We start from the raw sequence: 21503 nt of genomic DNA, 5'->3' as shown, positions 1-21503 counted from the left end.
TATATATATATATATATATATATATATAACTGGCATAGTTTCAAATTCTCATCAGTGGAAAGAAAAAGATACTGACCATAAACAACTGATGAGCATTTATATTTAACATTAACTTGTGCTGCACACATTCTTGCATCATGGAATAATAATTCCTAGATAATTTATAAACAGGTTTAAAAGTAAGCTCAGTTACTTCTGAAATTGACACAGAAGTGGAGTTTTTAGATGAGGAGAGAAGTGATAGCTTAGCTAACAGTGCTACTGAAGGAATAGCTACGTGTGATCAATCCCTATTTCTTAGAAGAACAAGAAAATTATATAGCAGATGATCCTTGTTACGCAGATAATTGTACCTACCTTCCAGAACAGACTTTGTTCATTCTAAGTAGTATTCCCCAAAGTATTTCCCCTTTTTACGTTTTATGCAGATAAAACTTCAAAAGTTAAGTTTTATCTGCATGCATTTATACAAATCTATGTCTTTTAATCACCTGTTTAAGAGAAACTAATTTTAATCTGAAACTCATTAGAATAGAACTTACTCTCAGGTGCCGATTTTCATCTGACAGTTTCATCACATCAGCCTGAAGTCTTTTGCATTCTTCCACTAGTTTCCTTGTTTCAGTATCATTAAGAGAGACACTATGTGGTTTTGGCATCGGTCCATCCTGTTTAGATGTATTCAGGACTGGGGCAGATTTGCTTGCTTCTACATCATTCTGCAAATATTAAGAAAAACCTGAGAATTTTAATTTTCTAGATCCAAAGAAATATTTACAGCTTAATATAAAAATTGAAAAAAATTAAACTACTGCTACAACGTATTTCAAATGAAGTTCATATCTGAGGTCATCCAAAACACAGCAAGGCTTGTGCTTTCAAGTTTTCAATTCTCATTAGTAAGAGCATTAAAAGGCACAAGAACATAGCATTGTTTGCATTTAGCGCTAGTGCCTCTGAGAAAAAAGCCAATCCTTATACTTCTTGAGTTAACACTGACCCAACAGGCATCAAAACAACAACATAAGATGTGAACTTCCATTTTTATATCAAAGGAAAAGAAAAAAAATTAAGTAATAGGAAGCAATAAAAAAAATGGCTAAAATTAGAAAGATGAAATTCAGGACACAGAAGTTCGGTTAAAGACTGAGGTATGATAAAGAAATAAAAATATTTTGCACTTTGAGTGCTTCTCATGCAAGAAGCTCAAAGCACTTTACAAATATTGATTAAATCTCACAGCATCTCTGAGAGGAAGGATTCCACTCATTTTGAATACGGGTGAAGAGAAGTGAAGAGGTTAAGTGATTGCCCAAGGTCACACAACAAGACTGTGACAAAGCTGGAAATAGAATCCAGGAGTCTAATGTCTAGAGCAGGGATGTGGGAATCTAAACAATCTCCAGTGGACATTAAAAATCCTAATCCATACAGTGGTGACCTGGATTAACTATACAGTTAAATGGATTTATAAAACAAAGCAACCACATGCTAACACTACTGGAGATAATAGTAATTAATATCATAGTAAATTATGTTAACACTACTGTATTTTTTCCTGATTAACTATACAGGCACTTTTACTTAGGTCACCACTCTATATTGCACCTCTTCAAATAGCAAGTAAGCAGTCTGAAAGTTAAATACCAAATCAAAGATTATAACTATTTAAACTTAATATGGCAATTATGTAAAAACAGAAGATATCTTGATTTCAATATGCAGAAAAAACAAAGTTCTTTATAATTAACTGAACTTCATTAGTAACAACTCAAACTGCTACTGGTTATCTCATTACACCTGCTTACATTTTACAATATATTCTACTGAATGGTCATAAAGAGCCTAAGAGCCAAATCCTGCTGTCTTCCATAGGTTGTATCCATTGGATTAAACAGAATTATTTGTGTGAGGAGAGCATGATATGGCACTTAGTGTGTTTTAAAGTAATTCTAGTTAGCTCACAAACCAGCAATAAACAGACTCCTTTAGAACCCTATAGCTTTTAGCTCCTTGGAACAAACCTGCTTCTTCTGCTGTCTGACCTCACTGACTGGTTCCTTCATGTCAATCTTCTGGCTATAACTGATAGGTGTCTGAAGAAAGTTGCTGCTCACTGGAGTGAAATACTTGTGTCTTGGTGTAGGTAAATCCTGAGGTGGCAGGTGAGCCATACCCTCAGTACTTGGCAGATTTCTCATTGCAAGATTTAAGGGAGTGACTAAACCAACGGCTAAAGGATTAGGTTCTGCAACCCCACGCTGCTACTCAGAAAAACATAAACATTATGTACAAGCAGTAATATAAAGGTACCAAGTTACAGAAAGTACAAAAAGTTTGCTTCTGCTGTTAGTTTTATACAATTAATTGCAACTTTAATTTGTGCGTATCCATTATAATACAGACTTTAATTATATGACCACATACTATTTTTTCCAATGAACTTTTGCCTCACTCCGTGGACAAGATGGATGACTCTTAGGGCTCTGAAGTGAATGAGGCTGTTGTCTGCAAAACCCCTGCCTAGGCTTATGAATGCAGAGACAGTTCCCAAATCAGATTTGACAATACACAGGCCTGGGAGTTCTACTCTTCAAAGTCCTTCTCCCTTGTAATTTCTGAGGAACTGACAGCAAATTAATGTTATTTTGAATGTCCGATAGCGCAAACAGGACAGGGCCTCTTCAATTTAAAGAGCTTGAAATGACCATGTGCCACACAATTTGAGTGGATTTTGGTGCAGACGGGTAAAAGGTTGCATCTCTCTCCCTTCCTTACCACTAACCTGAAAGATGGGCACAGGGCCCAAGAGTATCTGTACTAAGCCCAAGCACAACACCTTCTTTTGGAGGAAAAATGAATTCAAAATTACAGGTCTGAAATGACTGATTAAAGTTAATTTTTAAATGTACATCAATACTTTCATTAATATTCAAATATTAAAATTAAGTTTGAGTGTATGAAAAAAGTCTTACACATAATACTGAAAAGTCTCATTTGTTTTATCCAATCTATTGAAACAGCCAAGAATGTTAAAGCATCAAAGTCAGGGCTGAAAATTAATGCAATGTTTATCTATTAATATTCTGAAAACTCACAAGTTCTAAATGTTGTACCATCTGTTGTACCATCTGTAAGGGTCACACCACAATTTGTATTAACTGTATCCACAGAATGTTATTCCACCGAGGCAAAGGCTTATTTAGCACAGCTCACCAACTGTACACCAGTATGTTCACTTAATATGGTATAACAATTTCCATTCAGGTTTGCAGTGGTGTTGTTGTAGCCATGTTGGTCCCAGGAATACTGGACACACAAGGTAGGTGTTTTTTTATTGGACCAGCTTCTGCTAGTGAAATACAAGCTTTTGAGCTACACCAACCTCTACTTCTGGTCAAACTCAGTTTGTCCAACAGAAGATATTATCTCACCCACCTTGTCTCTCTAATTGTATACTAAGTCATTCAGTTCATCACCAGAATGGTAAAGTTAATTAAAGTAAAAGGGGAATATGTGGGAATACGAAATAAAAGCTATAGGATAAAAGAGGGACACTTGTCAAATAAATATTAAATTTCCATTCCTTCCCCTATTACCAGGTCTATTCAAGTTAGATGACAAATACACTCCTGCATTAGACAACATAGCCTGTATTATACGGAGGTGTAAAAATACAAGGAACCCCAATGGAGAATAGTATGGGGGTAAGCTCAATTGCTTTTAAAAAATATGGCTCCAATATTGCAGAGCTAACCATTTATCTCAAGAGCATGTTCAGATTTTGTAAAACCATATCACATAGTGAAAGACTGCAAAAAGCCAGCTAGCAATGTGTTTAGGGGTTAAGAAAACACTATTTTTTTAAAATTAAAGTTACCTGTTTGCTAATTTTCTTACTTTTGGTATCTGGGACATTCAGCACAATGTTTATTTACATAGCATCTATAAAAACACTCAGATCCAAGATAAACTGAAATTGCTGCAAGAACTTAAAAGGCTAATATAACGTCACTTAGTTTCTGACTTACCAGTTTATCATTTTCGTTGGGCATTTCAAACACACATCTCAATTTGGAGTCCATTAGGTCATCCGGTTTTGCCTCTTTCCACTAAAATGACAATTTTTATGGTTATTTAATGTACAAGGTTCATGCACACCAAACGCAAGTATTTCTTAAGTGATTTGCTTTTATACCTTCTCAATACTCAAGCTGAATATTACTTCTATTTCAGCTACAATTTTCAGATTCTAGCTTTTAAACAATTCTCATCACCATTATTCTACAAATTATAATGAATAATGGAAGATAGAGATGTGCAAAAACTAAGGTCTAGAAATAAAGATGAAGAACAGAATGCAACATTATGAAATAACTTGATTTTAAAAGCAAAGAACTAAAAGATGTTTTGCTAAAATACAGAAAAAAGTCTGTACTGTATTTTATAATGGCAGTATTATCTCATTAACAAGACTCTATATTTTCAAAAACACCTTTCAGAGTAATTTTATTACTACAGGAGGTCAGACTAGATGGTCACAGTGGTCCCTTCTGGTCTTGGAATCTATGAATAAATTAGTTCTCCTTACCCTAAATTTCTGAACTAATTACCATTTTGCAGCTTTTAATACATTACTGTTTGGGCCTATAGAAATATTTCATAGCAGCTGATAAACATTTTTAATTTTAGTACACTGTCAAATATACCCAACTACAAGAAAGGCTGGAATATCCCCTACTTCCAGACAACTGACATTTAAAATACTGCCACCTAAAATATGTCTTAGACTTACTGAGTTCCAGATGTCAGCTGCAATTCTTGAAAGCATCCATACCTATTCCCAACCCTCTCCTGCTGCCAAACACCCTTTTTATGGCTAAGTAAGCCTTTAAAGTTTAAAAAACACTCAAGACTTCCTCCTAAGAACTGTAAACAAAGATGGCCCCCTACAAGCTTTAAGATTCAGAACATCTTCAAAAATTGTACATGTCCACTAGGAGGCAGAGCTTAGTCAAATCACTCCCAAAGAGATATAAGTGTTACTATGACACACTAATGAACACAAAGAGGTATTACATACTGACTTACCTGTTAAATAGAATATAAAGAACATTTATAAAGGCATCTCAGGACACTAATAATATTAAGCATTACTGAGCACTGATCTGATATTCCTATCAGATGTCTGTTAACAATGTCTGTCTATATCAATGTCTGTTAACGGTGTAAATTTTATATAAATCAGTTGAGGAAAATAGTATGTAAGATAATTTTTTTGGATGTCCACTTTAAATACACAGTGTGTCTTTCATAGGCATTTGATTTTTTGAAACAGATTTAATATTTCAAAGTTGTTATAATTTGCTTGGTATAAACTCCTGCCCAGACAGAAAACCGGTTCAGACAACAATCTAGCTTTCTGGTGGCTACTTCATGTCCCTCCACCTTGAAACACTTAAAATTACTCACCTGTAATTGTACTACAAAGATATACACCTCAACAAATAACTGCCCTTGGGTCTCCTGCTGCTGTGTAGGGACACAGAGCAATTCCCTGTGATCAATTTTTGAGCTGCTGGTTCCAGCATGGGCGTATCTTGCGCCACTTTGCGGCGAATAATGGCCCAATACGCCAAGTCAATTCCCTCTGAATTGGAGATCAAATTATTCCCAAGGGAACAATATTCAAAACAGTAAAACATTAAGCAGTTACAAATCACTCAATTCTGTTGAAATGAAATTGGTTGAAGAATCTGTTGAGGTGTTCATCTTCAAAAAATAGCCATTACAGATAACTATGCTCAAGGGATGCCTAAAGAAAAAATGAAGACAACATACAATTTTTAATAATCAAAGTGAACACTTTGAAAATGGTAATTTAATGGTGATGTGGATAAGAGAGGTACTCTTTAAAATACATATATATTATTAAAAACTGTGCAAGTTTTAATCAATTTGTCCAAAAAAAAGCTAAAGGGAAGACAAACAGGTATCTTGAAAAGCTCCTAAAGAGTGACAGAGTTCTGTAACATTAAATGTCTGTAAAACTCCATGCACCCCTAGGCTATTCCAAATACTGACTTCTGCTAGAGTCCAAACTGAGCAACAGTACTTGGTATGTGCATGTAATTAATTCCATGGAGGTGGAAACAGATCTGAGGTTTGTGATTTGCCTTGCACTAAGAGGGCTTCTGAAATGTTCTTAAGAGATGAAAGCATTACAGATAAACAGAATCAGTTTGAATAAGCCATATTCCATAAAATCCCTTCCCCCTCTTTTTTTCCCAGAGGCATTTAAACTTGGCTGTACAGCATTTTACAACCAAAATGATTAATTTTCTGCAGCTTTAGAGCAGAGGGATATTGAGAGTTACTATATTTTCAAGGGTGATAATTTAAAATAATGTTTCTGAAGTGGATTTTTATATCCTTCCTGGATAATGCCAATAATCCATGCAACCAGGATGCAACAGAGCATGGTGCTGGGACAAAAAACAGGCAGGAAGCTCCACTGAGGCAGATTCTGGCTAAACTCTCCAGAAGCTTTAACAAAATCTGGTGGATTATGACTACTTCTGATGAAAAGATGCCATACTGAACTCTTCAGTTTCTGATGAAAAGGAGATACAGTACAAGCCTGCTGAGCCCTAGTGAATTTAATTTTTTATGAAACCTGGTTTCTGGCCTTTGCCCTTTTCTGTACTCTGAGTTACCCAGATGATCATCTTGGAGTGCACCAGGGCTGACCAAGGAAGTTCTTGGAACCAGCACCAGTGGCAAGAGCCTCAGACTCATCCTCTGAATCTGAAGGCACATGGTTACCAGATCACTGGGGCTTGGGGACTCTCTGTCTCCTGAAGGAGACATTGAGGCCTTGAGGTTAGAAGAGCCTTCAGAATTAACAGTAATGGAACAAATATCTCCAGAAATATGGACCATCCACCACTTCCTGGATCTGTCATGGTGGCTTTTCTTCCTAGAAGACAGTGCCTGGAGTCATGTAAGGGCACTGCTTTCCAGAAAATACCTGTACTTCAAAGACTAAAGGGTACATATCCCACCAATCATGTATGTCAGCTCAACCTCAGGTATGTGTTTAGTTCTACAAGAATAGAAAGCGAGTTTGTAGTCTGTACATATTTTTGCCTTCATAGTCTTCCTATAGAAGGCGGCTTTATCTTCTCCACTAGACTATTTTGATTCCCATTAGACTGTCCCAGCTGAACTTCTTTTACATCCAGTAATGCCATTCTCATGTTAGAACTTGCCACCTCACACTTTCTTTGAAGTCCTTCACACTAACCCTGTTTACTGTCTGTTAACTGACTGCAAGGATCAGTAGGTCCATGCTGTAATACCCAAAACTAATTCATCTGCATGTCATTCACATTCAATTTGCCTGCTATTCACCAAGCCCCCATAAATAACTTTCAAACAAAACTCATTAAGCAAGTCACAAGCACTAATGACATGATTATGCATTTATGATTCAAAACCTTGGATCATTTATTCACAGTAGTCAGAGAGTTCTTCAGAACATGTCTGAGTTTTGTTCCAGAGTAAGAATTACTTATATTTGAACATAACATGTTTATCTATTACAGCAGAAACTGAATTTTAAGCAGGCAGCATATTCATGTTAATATGTTTACTTACCACTGCCTCCATATCTGAAGTACTTGGTGGTGCAAAGATTGTCTGTACCATAAACTTGTGTTTACTTTTCTCATTTGGGTCATAGTCAAAAGGCTGTAACATTACTGTACAAAAACGAAATATAAGATTATTCATGGTTCTTCAACTGATGATTAATATGCTTGCATTAAATGATTTTAGCTTTAATTCAGTTCTCACTTGACTGGCCATTAACAAAGCCACAACGCAAATGAAGTGTTGGAAGTGGGGTGGGGAGGAATACACTGTAGCAACAGCTGTCAACTGGAAACAAGTCTTACAACTATATAAATCCTAGAATTTACAACACTTAAAGCCCATATTTATAATAAACTGTTTTGATCCAACACTAAAAACAGGCAGAATATTTTTTAATTTCTACCAGTACCAGAAAATATTTAAGATAAAGAACAAAAAAGTTTAATTTCCTTCAATCCATTTTTAATTCCTCTGCAATACAAACTAAGGGATCATAATTTGCCGTCTGTATAGTCAGAAACACATATTGTGATTTAAGTGAATGTAAAGACAACAGACCCCAAATATACATGATGGTAGTTACAATCAGTATCTACTCCAAAGAGTTTTCTGAAGATGGGTGCTAGCTGGGCCAGCTTGCCTCTTCCTCTCTGGAGAGGACAGTACAATGGCAGACAAGCAGGTACTGGCCCATTCTCCTTTGATGCTGGTTACCCATAAGTTCAACCATATTCCATACCTAGAATCAAAATGCTGATTTAAAAATATATTATGTAAAAAGAGGATCCACACTATGCAGACACTCTCTGGCATTGGCTATGTCACCAATGTCTTGTAAGTGGGGGTAACTTTTTAAAATAGAAATCTTTGGCTCACAAAGTCTGAATGATTGTTTCCCACCTTCCTATCACCCAAAAAATGGTGATGAGATTTCTTGTTTCTACATAAAGAAATATAAAGTTTTCACCACCCTGTTTTTCTATGGATGACTGAGAACCTAATAGGACTAGAATAATGATAAGCGACTGAAATTAGAGCAACCAAGAAGTAAAGAAATTTTTGTTCAGACGGTTTAAAATATTTGGGGATTTTAATCCTATTTAAATAAAAATTTCTGACAGAGTTGGGTGCAAGGCTCTCTTTCAAGCTTTAACACATTTGGCAACATGGTGTGAGATCTGCCTTTTAATATAGCCAAATCCTAGACAATACATCTAGGGACAAAGAACACAAGCCATACTTACAGAATAGGGAACTAGATTCTGGAAAGCAGCAACTCCGTAAAGGACTTGTGGGTCATTGTATATAACCAACTGTACACAACCATCCAGTGTGATTCTGTGGCAAAGAGGGCTATTAAAATACCTGACTGTATTAACTGGGGGAATCAAGCAGGAGTAAAGTGTGATATTACCTCTGTGTTTGGCATTTGGTGAAACAACTGCTGGAATACTATGTCCAGTACTGGTGTTTACACTTCAAAAAGGATGTTGAAAAATTGGAGAGGTTCAGAGGAGAATTAGAAGGATGATTTGTGCCTGGAAAAGACACCTTACTATGAGACTCTAAAGGAGCTCAACCTAATTTACTAAAGAAAAGGTCAAGTGGAATCTTGATGACAAATCTATAAACTGACTGCCCAAGGAAAAGATATCTGATACTAGAGGACAACAGCATAATGAGATAAAATGGCTGAAAGGTGAAGTTAGCACAGTTCTGCTGGAAATAAGACAAGTTCTCCATTACTCTTAGCGGATACGTCTAAACTGCAAAACCACAGCAGTGAGTTTCAGAGCCTGAGTCAACTGACTTGGGTTCACCATATGGAACTAAAAATAGCAGGGTAGATGTTCCCACTCAGGCTGGAACTATTTTTTAGTCTTGTAGTATGACCCCAGTCAATTGACCCGGGCTCTCAGACTCCTGACCCGGGGTCTTGGGTTTTTGTCTTTTTTTGGGCAAAGCAGATGTACCTAGGGAGTCTTTTACTCAAGGTGTGTCTCAGTGAAATGCTCTAGCTCAACCATAAATTGTTGGTCTAGACGTAGGAATCACTGAAGAAACTCTATGGGCTGTGAGCTACCTCTTGCATAACAGCAGCCCAACTTCTTCTCTTCAAGGACAACTGTTAAGAAGAAAATTTGTATTTGACTATAAATTAAAAATTTGCCCCATGAACTGTACTCAGCAACTTTTAAACAGCACTGTTTGAATCAGCCTCCCCATTCTCCTTCAGCCACTTCTCAAGCAGCACCAACATAATTAGCAACGTGAATCAGGAGTGCTTTGAGCATCTGCTCCCCACATCCCTGTTGCTGTTTCTCAGAAGCTCCGCCACTGGCTCCTGCCACACCACAAGGAGGAAGAAAAATAGCTGCTCTAGTTGTTCCATTGGCAGCTTCCCTGCTACACTGTGGACAGGGCCAGCCCACAACATTTTGGCACCGGAGGCGGGGAGCTAAAATGACGCCCCCATGCCCCCTCGCTTGGGCCAAAACTTTGGAAGGTCTCAATTCTGCCTTCCTTCCTTTTCTACTCCTCTCATGGTACTGCTCTGCTACCTACCCCAGTAAAGGAGAACTAACAACTTAAAATGCCTTGTTCAAAAATTTTAAGTAACACTTAACTTTCAAATGCCTGAACAATAAATGTAACTTTTCTTCTCTGCGTAGTAAACACTGGCATTTTTATCTGTTTGAATAATCAAAGTGGTGCTTTCCATGCCTTCTTGGTTGCAAAGATTTGAACTGCTTCCTGCTGAAGGTCCACAGCCTGGGCCAGCTCATGCTCTATGAGATAGTGTCATTGTGGAGCATAGATGTGTTTTTATTAACTTCAGTTGGAGAAGCTGCATTGTCCACTGGCAACTGTTATAACAAGTGTTAGAAGTATGCGCAGAGCAACAAAAGCATTTGGAAAGAGGGTGGTCACCTTATTTGTGCACATATATTCCAGAACAGCCTTTGGAGTTGATCCTGCTGAAATGTATCTTGAAAGGGCTTTCAGTTCATCCACCTAAATCACTCGCATCAATATCGCCCATGTCATCATGTGTCAACACTGTCTCTAGTGCCCTGGTGTAGGTCTTCTTCAGGTATAGTGAGGCGTTTTGGAATATCATACAACATCCCAAATATACTCGTGTGTTCCTTGAGCTGCACGAAACGTTCTTCAACTGACTGTATTGCACAATCTAGCACCTGATTAAAGAATTCAACATTGAATTGTTGTTTGGGATCTCTTATGGGATTATCCCGTGCCTCGTAATCAAAAGGTCGTCTTCTTCGGTGACTCTTGTATTCTTGAATGGGTGGGAAAATAGCTTCAGTGTGAAGTTCCTCTGCCAGCTTCTGTGAACTCTTCAGAACGTTTTGAAATCCCTGATCTGACCGGTAAGACTGTAGGTATGACTTTGCTTTGTCCAGTTGTTCCATTGCTCCAGATATTTCAAGGTTAACACCTTGGAGTCTCTAGCTTACAACATTTATTTCAAACAGTATATCATGCCACAACACTAAGCCACACAGAAATTTGAAGTTATGTATGTTTCTGGTGATTCCATTTCCCTCTGCCACTGTTCTCCCACAAACAGTTCCTGTCATAGCATTACCCTCCATAATGGCAACTATGGCATCATCTATCTTCCCAATCTGGTGTTTGATAGGCTTTATCGCCTCCACTCAACTTTCCCATCATGTGGCATTCAGTGGTTTCAGTGTCAGAGAGGATGTTCCCAGATGTTGCTTCAAAATTTGCCATTGATGAGTTGACATAGAGAAAAATACACAGATGCTTTGAATTACATTAAAAAATTCAGCAGCCTCACTAGAAGCTGATGCTGTATCACTGACCACCAAGTTCAATGAATGAGAACTGCATGGGACAAAAAAAAAAAACTTGAGGGTTTAACTCTCGGATCCGTGTCTGCACTCCTCTGTTCTTTCCTCTCATGTTGGCACCATTATAGTAACCCTGACCCTCTCAGTTCAGCTATCGCAATTCCCGTATCTTCCAGCTTTTTAAGAAGCACATTTGTCATACCAGCTCCTGTTGTATCATCAATGTCAATAATTCTAGAAAATGCTCTCTGACAGTCACTACTGCAGGAACATTTTCACTAGATTCTGTTGTTGTAACAAAAGGCACCATTAAAGTCATTTGCTCCATATGGCTGGTGTCAGGTGTGCAGTAAGAACAGAGTAACATCTTGCTGACTTCAGATCTGCCACAATCTTCTGTTTGACTTTTGTTGCCAGTAATTGTATGATCTCATTTTGAATTGTTTTTCCAAGGTAGGGGTGCGTGTACATTTCTTGGGTGGTGACTCTTCTTAGATGCTCCTGGAGTACAGCATCAAACTCAACCATCAGCTCCACAATTTTAAGGAAGTTTCCATTGTTTGGCACATACAGCTGATCTGAACTGCCACGCAGTGCTAGGTTTTGGGTAGTAAACATTCTCACCATGGCAATGAGCCTTTTCAGAACGTTTTGCCAGTAAAGAGACTCTGATGCAATCTTCTCTTGAAGCTGATCATCTATGGTGGCCTTTAACCTTAGTCTCATCTCAAGCTGTTTCCACCTATGGAATGCTCTCTGGTGATTTGCTGCCTTCTCATGGCATGCCAGATTTCTAGCCAAATTTTTCCAGTCCTTTGTTCCTGTAGAACCCAATGTGGCTGGAAGGTTAGACTGGAACAGTTTGCAACAAAAACAGTATGCAGCATTCTGGGTTTTTGAGTAATAAGCCATGGCCTCTCCACTGTGTCACCATAGGGGATTTCACACCAGTAATGTGTTGGATGGAAACTTCTATTTTCATTGTCTTTGGGGAACATGGAGTTTTTCACTTGCTGTGGCCCATGCAGTACAAGGAAGTCCCTCAGGCTACCGCTCAAGTGGGTCCACAGTCCTGGATCACCTAGACTTATCTCGGCAGCAGCTGTTTCTTGCACCTCCACCACACTCTTCTCTGATCTACACTTTTCTTCAGGAATGTGCACGGTTACATCAATTTGAGATGGAGATATGGATGCTGCAGTAGCTGCCAGGTCACCTGCACTCTAACTGGAAGATCAGGCATCTCCTCACCACTCACATCCTCACTGGGGCCGGAAGGCTCACCGTGAATATTTGTGTCTGTATCTCAGGAGAGCTCCTTCCTGCTTAGATAGAAAAGTTTCCTTTGCTTTCTTTCTTTTTCTGAATGCTGCCCCAGAGGGGCGTTTTCTTCTTTCACTCATGACTGCTGTTCTGTGCCAGCTATAGTGACTCTCAACACTCAGCTGAAGGGGACAAATAAGCAGGCTGGTAGCAGGGGCTGAGTGAAGGAAGATATCAGCGTCTTAAGGGACTAACTGGCTCCTACTACTTCAGCTGTCTGCCTGGTCTCCTCATGTGGGTTCAGGGAAGCAGCAGGAAACAGGAAGCTCCCTGAGAAGCTCGTGTTAATCAGTCCAGGCTCCTGGGAGTGCTAGAGAGGTACACAAGAGGCTCCTCCTCCTCTCTCTCCCTGCAGCTCCTGCTGCTTTCTGTTATTCCCTCTCACCTTTTCTCCTGCCTGCCTGTTATAGCTCTTGTGCCCTCCTTCCTCCAGCACAGCACTCCACCATCTCTGTGCATCTAGAGCAGAGAGAATACATATACACCAGCAGCAGACAATTTTACATTACAAATCTACACTCTGGGTCCACTGCAAATCTGGGTCCATTACAAATCTACACTCTACACACTGCCCCCCCCTCCCCCAGTCTGGCACTGAGGCAGTTGCCTCAGTTTGCCTCATGGTAAGGCCAGCCCAGATTCTGGAAGCCCCAAGGAGGGCAAGACAGGAGCCTGAATGGCTCTGCCCAAGCCTAGAACACCACCTAGCAAGGGATTACTTCCCTACCCCTTCCAAATAACCAAGTCAGTCTAGGAGAGGGGGAAAAGAATGATAAGCTGGACCCATATGGTGGGTCCATGGAAGTGGTCAGGAGCCAACCTGGCTCTTCCTCCCTTCCCTCATGGGAGATGAGGAAGTTCCTTCCCCATGCGGTCCTTCCCACAGGGCAGTGGGATGAGCTACCAGAGCCATTTGCTCACTCGTGGGAGAGTCCACCCCTTTCCCCAGATCCTGGAGAGGCAGCCTGCTCCCAGTATTCTCAGTACAGTGTGCTGCTACTATGGCGGTAACATGGACCCAGTCTTAGATCAAAATACACACGTCCAGTTATTTTGGGAGGCTGCCAAAATTTTGCTGACAACACAAGTAGCAGAAAGGCAATGGTAATTTTTCAAACAACAAGAAAAAAAAACAACTGTCCGAGCCAACCCAAACCAATTTTCATGGGAGAAAGAAAAGGCACTGTCTGGCCCCAGGGCTCTCCCTCTGCTGAATTTCAAAGGCCTGCTGAAAACTATGGACATGTCAGAGCTTGTTTGAAAAGACTACGAACCTTTTATAAATGGAAAGCATTAGGCTACCTAAATAACTTGGAAAAGATAGTTACTGCACAGTGGATTTGTGATGCTGTGATTGAGCTGATTATATGGTCCACTAAATCATTTTAAATATGGAATATGATCCAATCAACTAAGTTTTCACCTAATTTTTAAAGCGCCATTAACTATGTCAGATATCAAATACAGTGTAATTACCTCACAGCCATAAAGTGATGTCCCACTACAAGCTGAGGGCGCATAACAAACAAAAATATGCCTCTCTTGGGCAAGGGCATCATTAATTTTTCTCTGACCCTTTCCACCTTCCCCTCTTGCTTCCGTACACTCATCATGGGTGATGATAACAGATTGTAAATCAGTCTCCCCCATCATCTCTTTCCCACACTATCCCACCTTTCCATTTCCTTTCTTACTGCATAATCTGATCTTGATCTACATTTTTTTTTTTTCCATGTCACACCCACCTATACAGAAAGGGTCATTTGAATGTGTTAACTTGCCCAAAATAAGTCAGAAACATAGTACCGTATATACTCCATCATAAGCTGGTTCGTTTAGAAGCCGACCCCCTCAAGATGAATAAGTAAAAATAGCAAATGTTTATGACCCATTCATAGGCCAACCCTATAATTCAGGGGTTGGCAAACTTTGGATCCCAGCCCATCAGGATAAGCTGCTGGCGGGCCAAGACCATTTGTTTACCTCAAGCGTCCACAGGCACGGAGGTAAACCTAAGTAAACAAAATGTCCCAGCCCTCCAGCGGCTTACCCTGACGGGCCAGGACAGCAACTGGTGGGGAAATTTTTTTTGGGGGGGGAGGGAAACTAGGGTTCAGGGGAGTAACCCCTGTGACCACCCCCCATATGACCCCATTCCTAATCTAGGACCTCCCCACATGACCCCTCTACGTGTGACCCCTCCCCGCCCCACACCTAGCCCAGGACTCCCACACCCTCCCCATCTCATCCCTTCCCACCTTACCTGGGGAGGGCCAGGAGGATGTCTCTGACCCAGCCGGAGATGCTCTGGCAGGCCAGGTGGCACGGTCGCAGCCTGCCAGCCCCGGAGCTGCAGCTGCTTCAGAGGTTGGGGAGAGAGCAGCGTGGCCAGAAGAGGAGAGACTCTGGCCCCACCTCTTCCCTTCTGGCTTTGCTGCCTCTCCTTGCCCCCTCTGTGTGTGGGGGGGGGGGGGGGGGAAGGGGGCTGTGTCCCGCCTCTCCCACTCTCTGTACCCGTTCGTAAGCCAACCCCCTTCTCTGATGCTTCCCTTTTTCACTAAAAAATTCAGCTTATGAATAAGAATGAGTATTTACAGTAGTTTGTAACAGACAGCTAAATATTTCAGTATCCAGGATTTTCATATATTAACTTCTGGTGTACGAGTTATTGTGGTGGCACCTGCAAGCTTAACGATACTGAAGAGACTGTACTAACAATTCATTATCAACAACCCTTTAAAAAAAACATAGTTAATGATGTTATGCAATAGTTTCTGTAAGGGATAGGTGGCAAAGTGTTTCATGTAGTATCTTGGAACAAGAGAATCAGAACTATAAAGCTGCACAACAAACTTCTTTTTACCTGAAACAGTTACAGATGATCCTGGGTCAATAATTCCACTGTTTGGCCGCACACAGTATCGACGAGGTGCTGTGGTCTTCACTTTGAAACATACTTTTCTATCTGATGGGTTTCGTAGCTTAAGATTTGTAGTGACTACATCTGTAAAGGGACCTGTTTTTTTGTTTTTTTTTTAAAAAAAAGGTATGTTTTTAAGAAAAACACTTGCTTATGCAGTCCTGAATACTCTTAAATATAATTTCTGATAGCAAAAACTATCTTCTAAGAACATTAACAATTACAAAGCACGCAACAAGGTACATACTCTTTCTGTTAAATGTCCAGACCCCACATGTACTCTGTTACATGAAGACAATATACACCTATATACACACACACTCGTCAGTGCACATCTCTGTAGTACAAACTAGTCATAGTTTGGATTCAAATTATTTAAAAATAGTACAGCTAATACAGAAAAGAAAACATTTTCAGCAAACTTACTATTTTCCCACAATTTCCTTGAAATACCATATGATAGTCAAAGTGTTAAAGTAACTATGGCAGTATTTTTCCTTAGGAACAGAAGCAATGTGTATTTACGTTTAAGAAACCTCTCTATAGCTTTGTTACACTTGAGTAGTAAAATGTTTAAGTCATAATAGGTAAAATTCTGTGATACTGTGATGCATTAATTGCTCGCTGGTTGACAGTCGATAGAGTTGCCAAGGACAAAATGGGCAGAGACACTAATCCTTTAACTCTCAAGTGGTCTTTCCAGATGCAGGCAGAAAAAAAAAACTGGCAGAGAAGATAGAAATGTTTAAATTGCTGTTGCCCACACTGTACCTATCATGTGGACAAGAGAATTCAATTTCCATGCTTATCCACACAGCTCTAGATTAACACTATGTTTGCCAAAAAAAAAAAAAAACCCTACAGTTCTAGATGAGGGAAGTGACTAGACTAGGTGGCCAAGCAAAGAGGTAGTTTCAGTGTTAGCAATATAAGCTCCTTCTCTTCAAGCAAAGACCATCCTCAAATGGCACCTAGTAGTAATGGCATGAAGAGAGGAGAGGAGAGGAAGCTGTAATTTTCCAAGCACAAATGAGGTTAACTGGCGCCAAGCTGTGGGAAAGCAAGATAGCAAAAGCACTGAATGGGAGGATGCCTGCTTATAGTTTTATTGAAAAGGTTTTATGTATATGAAATTTGCTCTTTACCAAATTTCACATGCAGAGTTTTTAGCTATCAAAACTACTCTGGGGCTCTTTAATGGTATTTTAAAAATCCTACTGCAATTTACTGTGAAAATGCTGAAATTAAAGCAACTTCCATTTTAGTTTTTGTAACTGACCATAGTTAAAACAAACGGTCACACACAAAAAGAACAACATTTTTATTACATAAGACGAAAAGTAAAAGGCTATAACCCCTCAAATTTCAGGATATAACCCAGCCCTGAGATCAGGGACGAAACTTTCCCCAATGGGTAGGTTATTCTGTAACAGGAATCTCCCAGCACCTCTAGATGAAGCAACTGGTATTAGCCACGACTGGACAGGACACTGGGCTAGATGGCCCACTAAACTATCAGTATGGCACGTCCTTCATTGCTATGATCCTGTGAACCCTCAATCTGAACCCTTGGTTCAGAGGGAATAATCAGCACCACCCTACACAGGAGTGACTGGAGAGGAGTTGATAACCGGCTGACGACAAGGGTCAGGAGAGGGAGGAATGGATAGAGGCTTCCAATTCAACCATGTCTACATTTCATCTTATTGGATGCAGAGCTTGCAAAGCCAATTTGCAGCAGCTTCATCAGCGAAGGGCAGAACCCTCAGGCCACCACCAAACTGGTAAGACGGCAGTCAGTCATGTGAGACATTCTCTGTCTTTGTCCACAGCTGCACCTGGGATCCTCCTGCTGGCCAGCCCCAAGCATGAAGGCTGGCAGCACATTGTCCCTGGCTCGTTCAAAATTGATTCAGAAGGGCCCATGAGTAGCTTGGCAAACCAAAGCCAGGTAAACATGTGGTCGGGTCAGTTATATGAGACTGGTTTCTGTCATCAGCTGAAGATCATTCTTCATACCACATTGACATCACAGAGAAATCTGGGCAGGGAAAGTGGGCCCACAACAGGTGCATCGATGATGACAAGTGCACTCTTGGGTGGTTAAAGAGGTCTGTGCGTAGTGGTAGGACCAGGACTGCCCTGATCTTCCCATTCTGGCTGTAGCATACTTATCACAGGTGTGCGGAGAAGTTTTGGTCAGACTTAGTTCTAAATATCTCTACTAGAAAAGGTATACGGATACAGTTATAAGAGCATATCATCCTAGCACAGATGCAGGTTATAGCAGAAACAGGGTGAATAAAAATTGATGATTTTTTTAAAAATATAAATACATTTTATTTTTTTTAAACTAAATACAAGTTTATTTTTTAAAAACAGACCCACTTAAAAATAAATTTGAAATTGACAAGCTACATAAGTCCTAAAATTATAATCTATTTAAATCATTTAAAATTAATTACAAACTTTACTATTAAGCAATAAATGTTTCCTGCCAAGTTTTAAAGCAAATCAAACCACTGAACTGTTGGAAGCCATTTACTAAGCAACTGGAATCAAAGTTTGCTGAAGTCCTAAACCGGCTTTTGACACCAGTAGCCTCTTCTGCAGGGTCAAAGAGAGTATTTTCTTCATTTCAATTTATTCAACTAGTTCAGTTTAATCACCAGTTCATTCAAAGTTAAGAAACCAACTGGGAGTTGAAAAAGCAGGAAAGTTTGTTTTTTTCTTCCAGCGTGAAGACTAGTAAAAACTAGATCTTCTAGTTCTAAAACCTTGCAAGACGCTATGACCAGAAACAATCAGTTCAATTCACTAACTATAGATAATACATCGTTTAATAAGCCAATATTAAATGTAAAACATTTTGATAACTTTTTTCTTGTGTATCCAGCACTTTTAAAGTCGTTTTATTTAATAAAAAATTGTGAATTTTAATTGAATTTGAATTTCCATCCAGAGCTTGACACAAAACAAGTAAAAAATTAATCTAATAAATACGAAATGTATCATTCACCATTTTCTAAACATAATAAAAAAGTAAAAGTTAAGAATCTGAATGAATATAAGTTGTTATATTCTGATGAAGTAAATGTGCATACAGTGTATCATCCTGACTAGCAAAAAGGAGCACCAAATTTAGTGTAAAGGCTATATTTAGTTTCAAATCAATACGTTCTAATGGTTATCAACTAATGAGAATCAATTTTTCTTTAGGAAAATAATAAAAATTACAAATGCAAAACACGATTAAAATTGATTATTCAAATCAAGGTTTCCTGCTAGGTGATTAAAACCACTTTGATTTAAGTCAATCCAACCTGCAAACAAAAAAGCGCTTATCCTGGTTTGGCGCGTAAAATAAGCTACATAGGCATAAAGTACATTTGCCAGCACAAACTGCAGCTACACTAGGGGATTTGCCAGTGTTGAAATAACACCCCACAATAAAATGTACACCCCTAAACCACAAAACTACATCAGCAAAAGTTTCTAGTGCAGACCTGGTTCCACTCTATTCTGGTGAAAAGAGGAACAGGACAGGAGGAAAATCTTTTTGGCAGCAAAAGTCTGCAGAACCATTAAAATTGATCTCTCCTAGGGTGACCAAATAGAAAGTGTGAAAAATCGGGATGGGGGTGGAGGGTAATAGGCACCTATATAAGAAAAAAACCCAAATATTGGGACTGCCCCTACAAAATCGGGACATCTGGTCACCCTAGTCTCTCTAATGCTTACAACTCTTAGGAGGCAGAAACCAGAGTGATCAATCAAGGCAGGCTGGGAGAGGCAACACCCCGAAGACTAATGTTCCCTCTTATTTTTTATATCCATGTGCAGAATGAATTTTGTTACGTGCACCAATATGGAGGTCATGTGTGGCAGGAGTGGGGCCGAGAGGTTCGGAGTGTGGGAGGGGACTCGGCTGGGGCAGACGGTTGGGGTGAGGGCTCTGGGGTGGGGCCAGGGATGAGGGACTTGGGGTGCAGGAGAGGGCTCAGGTCTAGAGCAGAGGATTGGGCTTGGACTGCAGGGGGGTGCAGGCTCTGGAGTGGGACTGGGGATGAGGGGTTTGGCGTGTAGGCTGTCCTGGGGCTGGGGCCAGAAGACTCCCCCCAGGCCCTCTCCCCGTCAGCAGTAGCTCTGGAGGAGAGGCACCTCTACCCGCCAGCAGCAGAGCCAGGGCCAACTTGCTCCCCTCCCCACAAACCCCCTACTTTTGTCCTCTCCAGGCCCTTGTGGTTGCGTGCCTGCGCAGCCCTTTACAGCCTGCCACACGGCCATGCAGCTTAGAGGCAACTTAGCTGAAGACCCAGCCAGCTAAAGATACTTCCAAAGAGTTATGTTCATTAAAGTTTAATTCAGAAGCTATTAAAAGGAGAAATCATATAAACACTTGCTATTTCAGAACAACTTCAAATTCCACCCAAACTTCTGGAACATATATGTATTTGTGAACACACAGAAAATGGTGATGAGCACAACAGTTTAATTCTCCCTCAAAACAATCCTAGTCCTGAGTAAATTATATCTGTAGACTTTCCTACTAGACTAAAAGAAATTTTCAGGTAAGAGATTTTCCTATTGTTCACAGGGAAAGTTTGCAGACCCATTAAAATGTGATGTCCAATAGCAGTGTCAACAGGAGGAAAAACAAAAGATGAATTAGAAGATGTCTCACTTATAAAAAAAACGCATTAACAATTACACCTCAGGAAACTATGCACCTGCGTAATTTTCCCCATAATATGTTTCACTATGCCTAGGCAGGTAATATTGCATAAAATAGCCATTAACCATAAAGGACATAGTATACTCCTGGGGGAATTCTGCACCAAAAAATTAAAAATTTTGCAAAATTCTGCACATTTTATTTCTCAACGTAACACAATATAATCATACCAGTTTCAATTATTTTGGTAATTTATTTCAAAATACCTGTCAGCAAATATGTCTAACAATACAGACAACAAAAAAGATTCAGGAAATGTTTTTGACAAATAGATTCCTTACTAGGCACATTGTTACAGAACTGAGTAATAATTCATTTAACCTACAGTACAGAACCATATTTCCCGCACCCCTCAGAAGCAATGCAAAGGCTTGAGGGAGTCAGGGGTAACGGAAGAGCTGATGGGGAGGTAAATACTTGCTGGGAAGTGGGTGTGAACGTGGAGGGCTGCTGGGTATAGGTGGGAAACAGGTTGTTTTTTTTTGGGAGGGCAGGTAGGGATTGTTAGGGAGCGTCCCCAATGCAGACCCTAGCTGACCCCTAGTCTCTCCCATTCAGTCAGGCATGTCTGCTCCTGTCCCCATGTGTCCCTGCACCCCCACTCAGACACCCACTCCCCCCATCCCATGTGTCCGTGAACCCTCCTCCCTTGTCCCCATGTGTCTCTGTGCCCCCACTCAGCCAACCACATCCCCATGTGGCCCTACACCCCCTCACCCATCCCCATATGTCCCTGCACCACCCAATCCCCAAGTGTCCCTCAGCTATCCCGTTCCCCTCATCTCCATGTGTCCCTGCACCCCGTCCCCATGTGGCCCTGAACCTCCCTCGACCAATCCCCTCTGCCCATGGCCCTACACCTCCACTCCCATTCAACCCATGCCCCAGTCTCTGTCCTCCCCCACTAGCCCTTATGAGCCCGTCTGACCCCCCACACCGCCCAGCAGCGCCATGCTGTCTGTCTCCCCATATCGCCTGTCTCCTGACCTGGCCCAATAGGCACTGTGAAGAAGGCAGGCTCTCTCTCTTC

The 21503-nt window shown here is 40.3% G+C and overlaps 1 protein-coding gene across 2 annotated transcripts in view; it reads right to left on the bottom strand.

The window, feature by feature from the left end:
- VAPA (VAMP associated protein A) overlaps positions 1-21503 on the bottom strand; it is a 42132-nt gene that overhangs the window by 4183 nt on the left and 16446 nt on the right. The window contains exons 2-6 of one of the 2 annotated variants that reach the window (XM_048840252.2): positions 15682-15834; positions 7660-7763; positions 4032-4112; positions 2025-2264; positions 543-719 (exon numbers count right to left, since the gene is read on the bottom strand). In XM_048840252.2, the coding sequence (XP_048696209.1) occupies positions 543-719; positions 2025-2264; positions 4032-4112; positions 7660-7763; positions 15682-15834 (755 nt within the window). The remainder of the gene's footprint in view (positions 1-542; positions 720-2024; positions 2265-4031; positions 4113-7659; positions 7764-15681; positions 15835-21503) is intronic. The other variant, XM_048840251.2, reaches the window with a different exon arrangement.

Source organism: Caretta caretta, chromosome 2 (assembly GCF_965140235.1).
Source record: "Caretta caretta isolate rCarCar2 chromosome 2, rCarCar1.hap1, whole genome shotgun sequence".
Lineage (NCBI taxonomy): Eukaryota > Metazoa > Chordata > Testudines > Cheloniidae > Caretta > Caretta caretta.
This window is presented reverse-complemented; position numbering and strand designations above follow the sequence as displayed.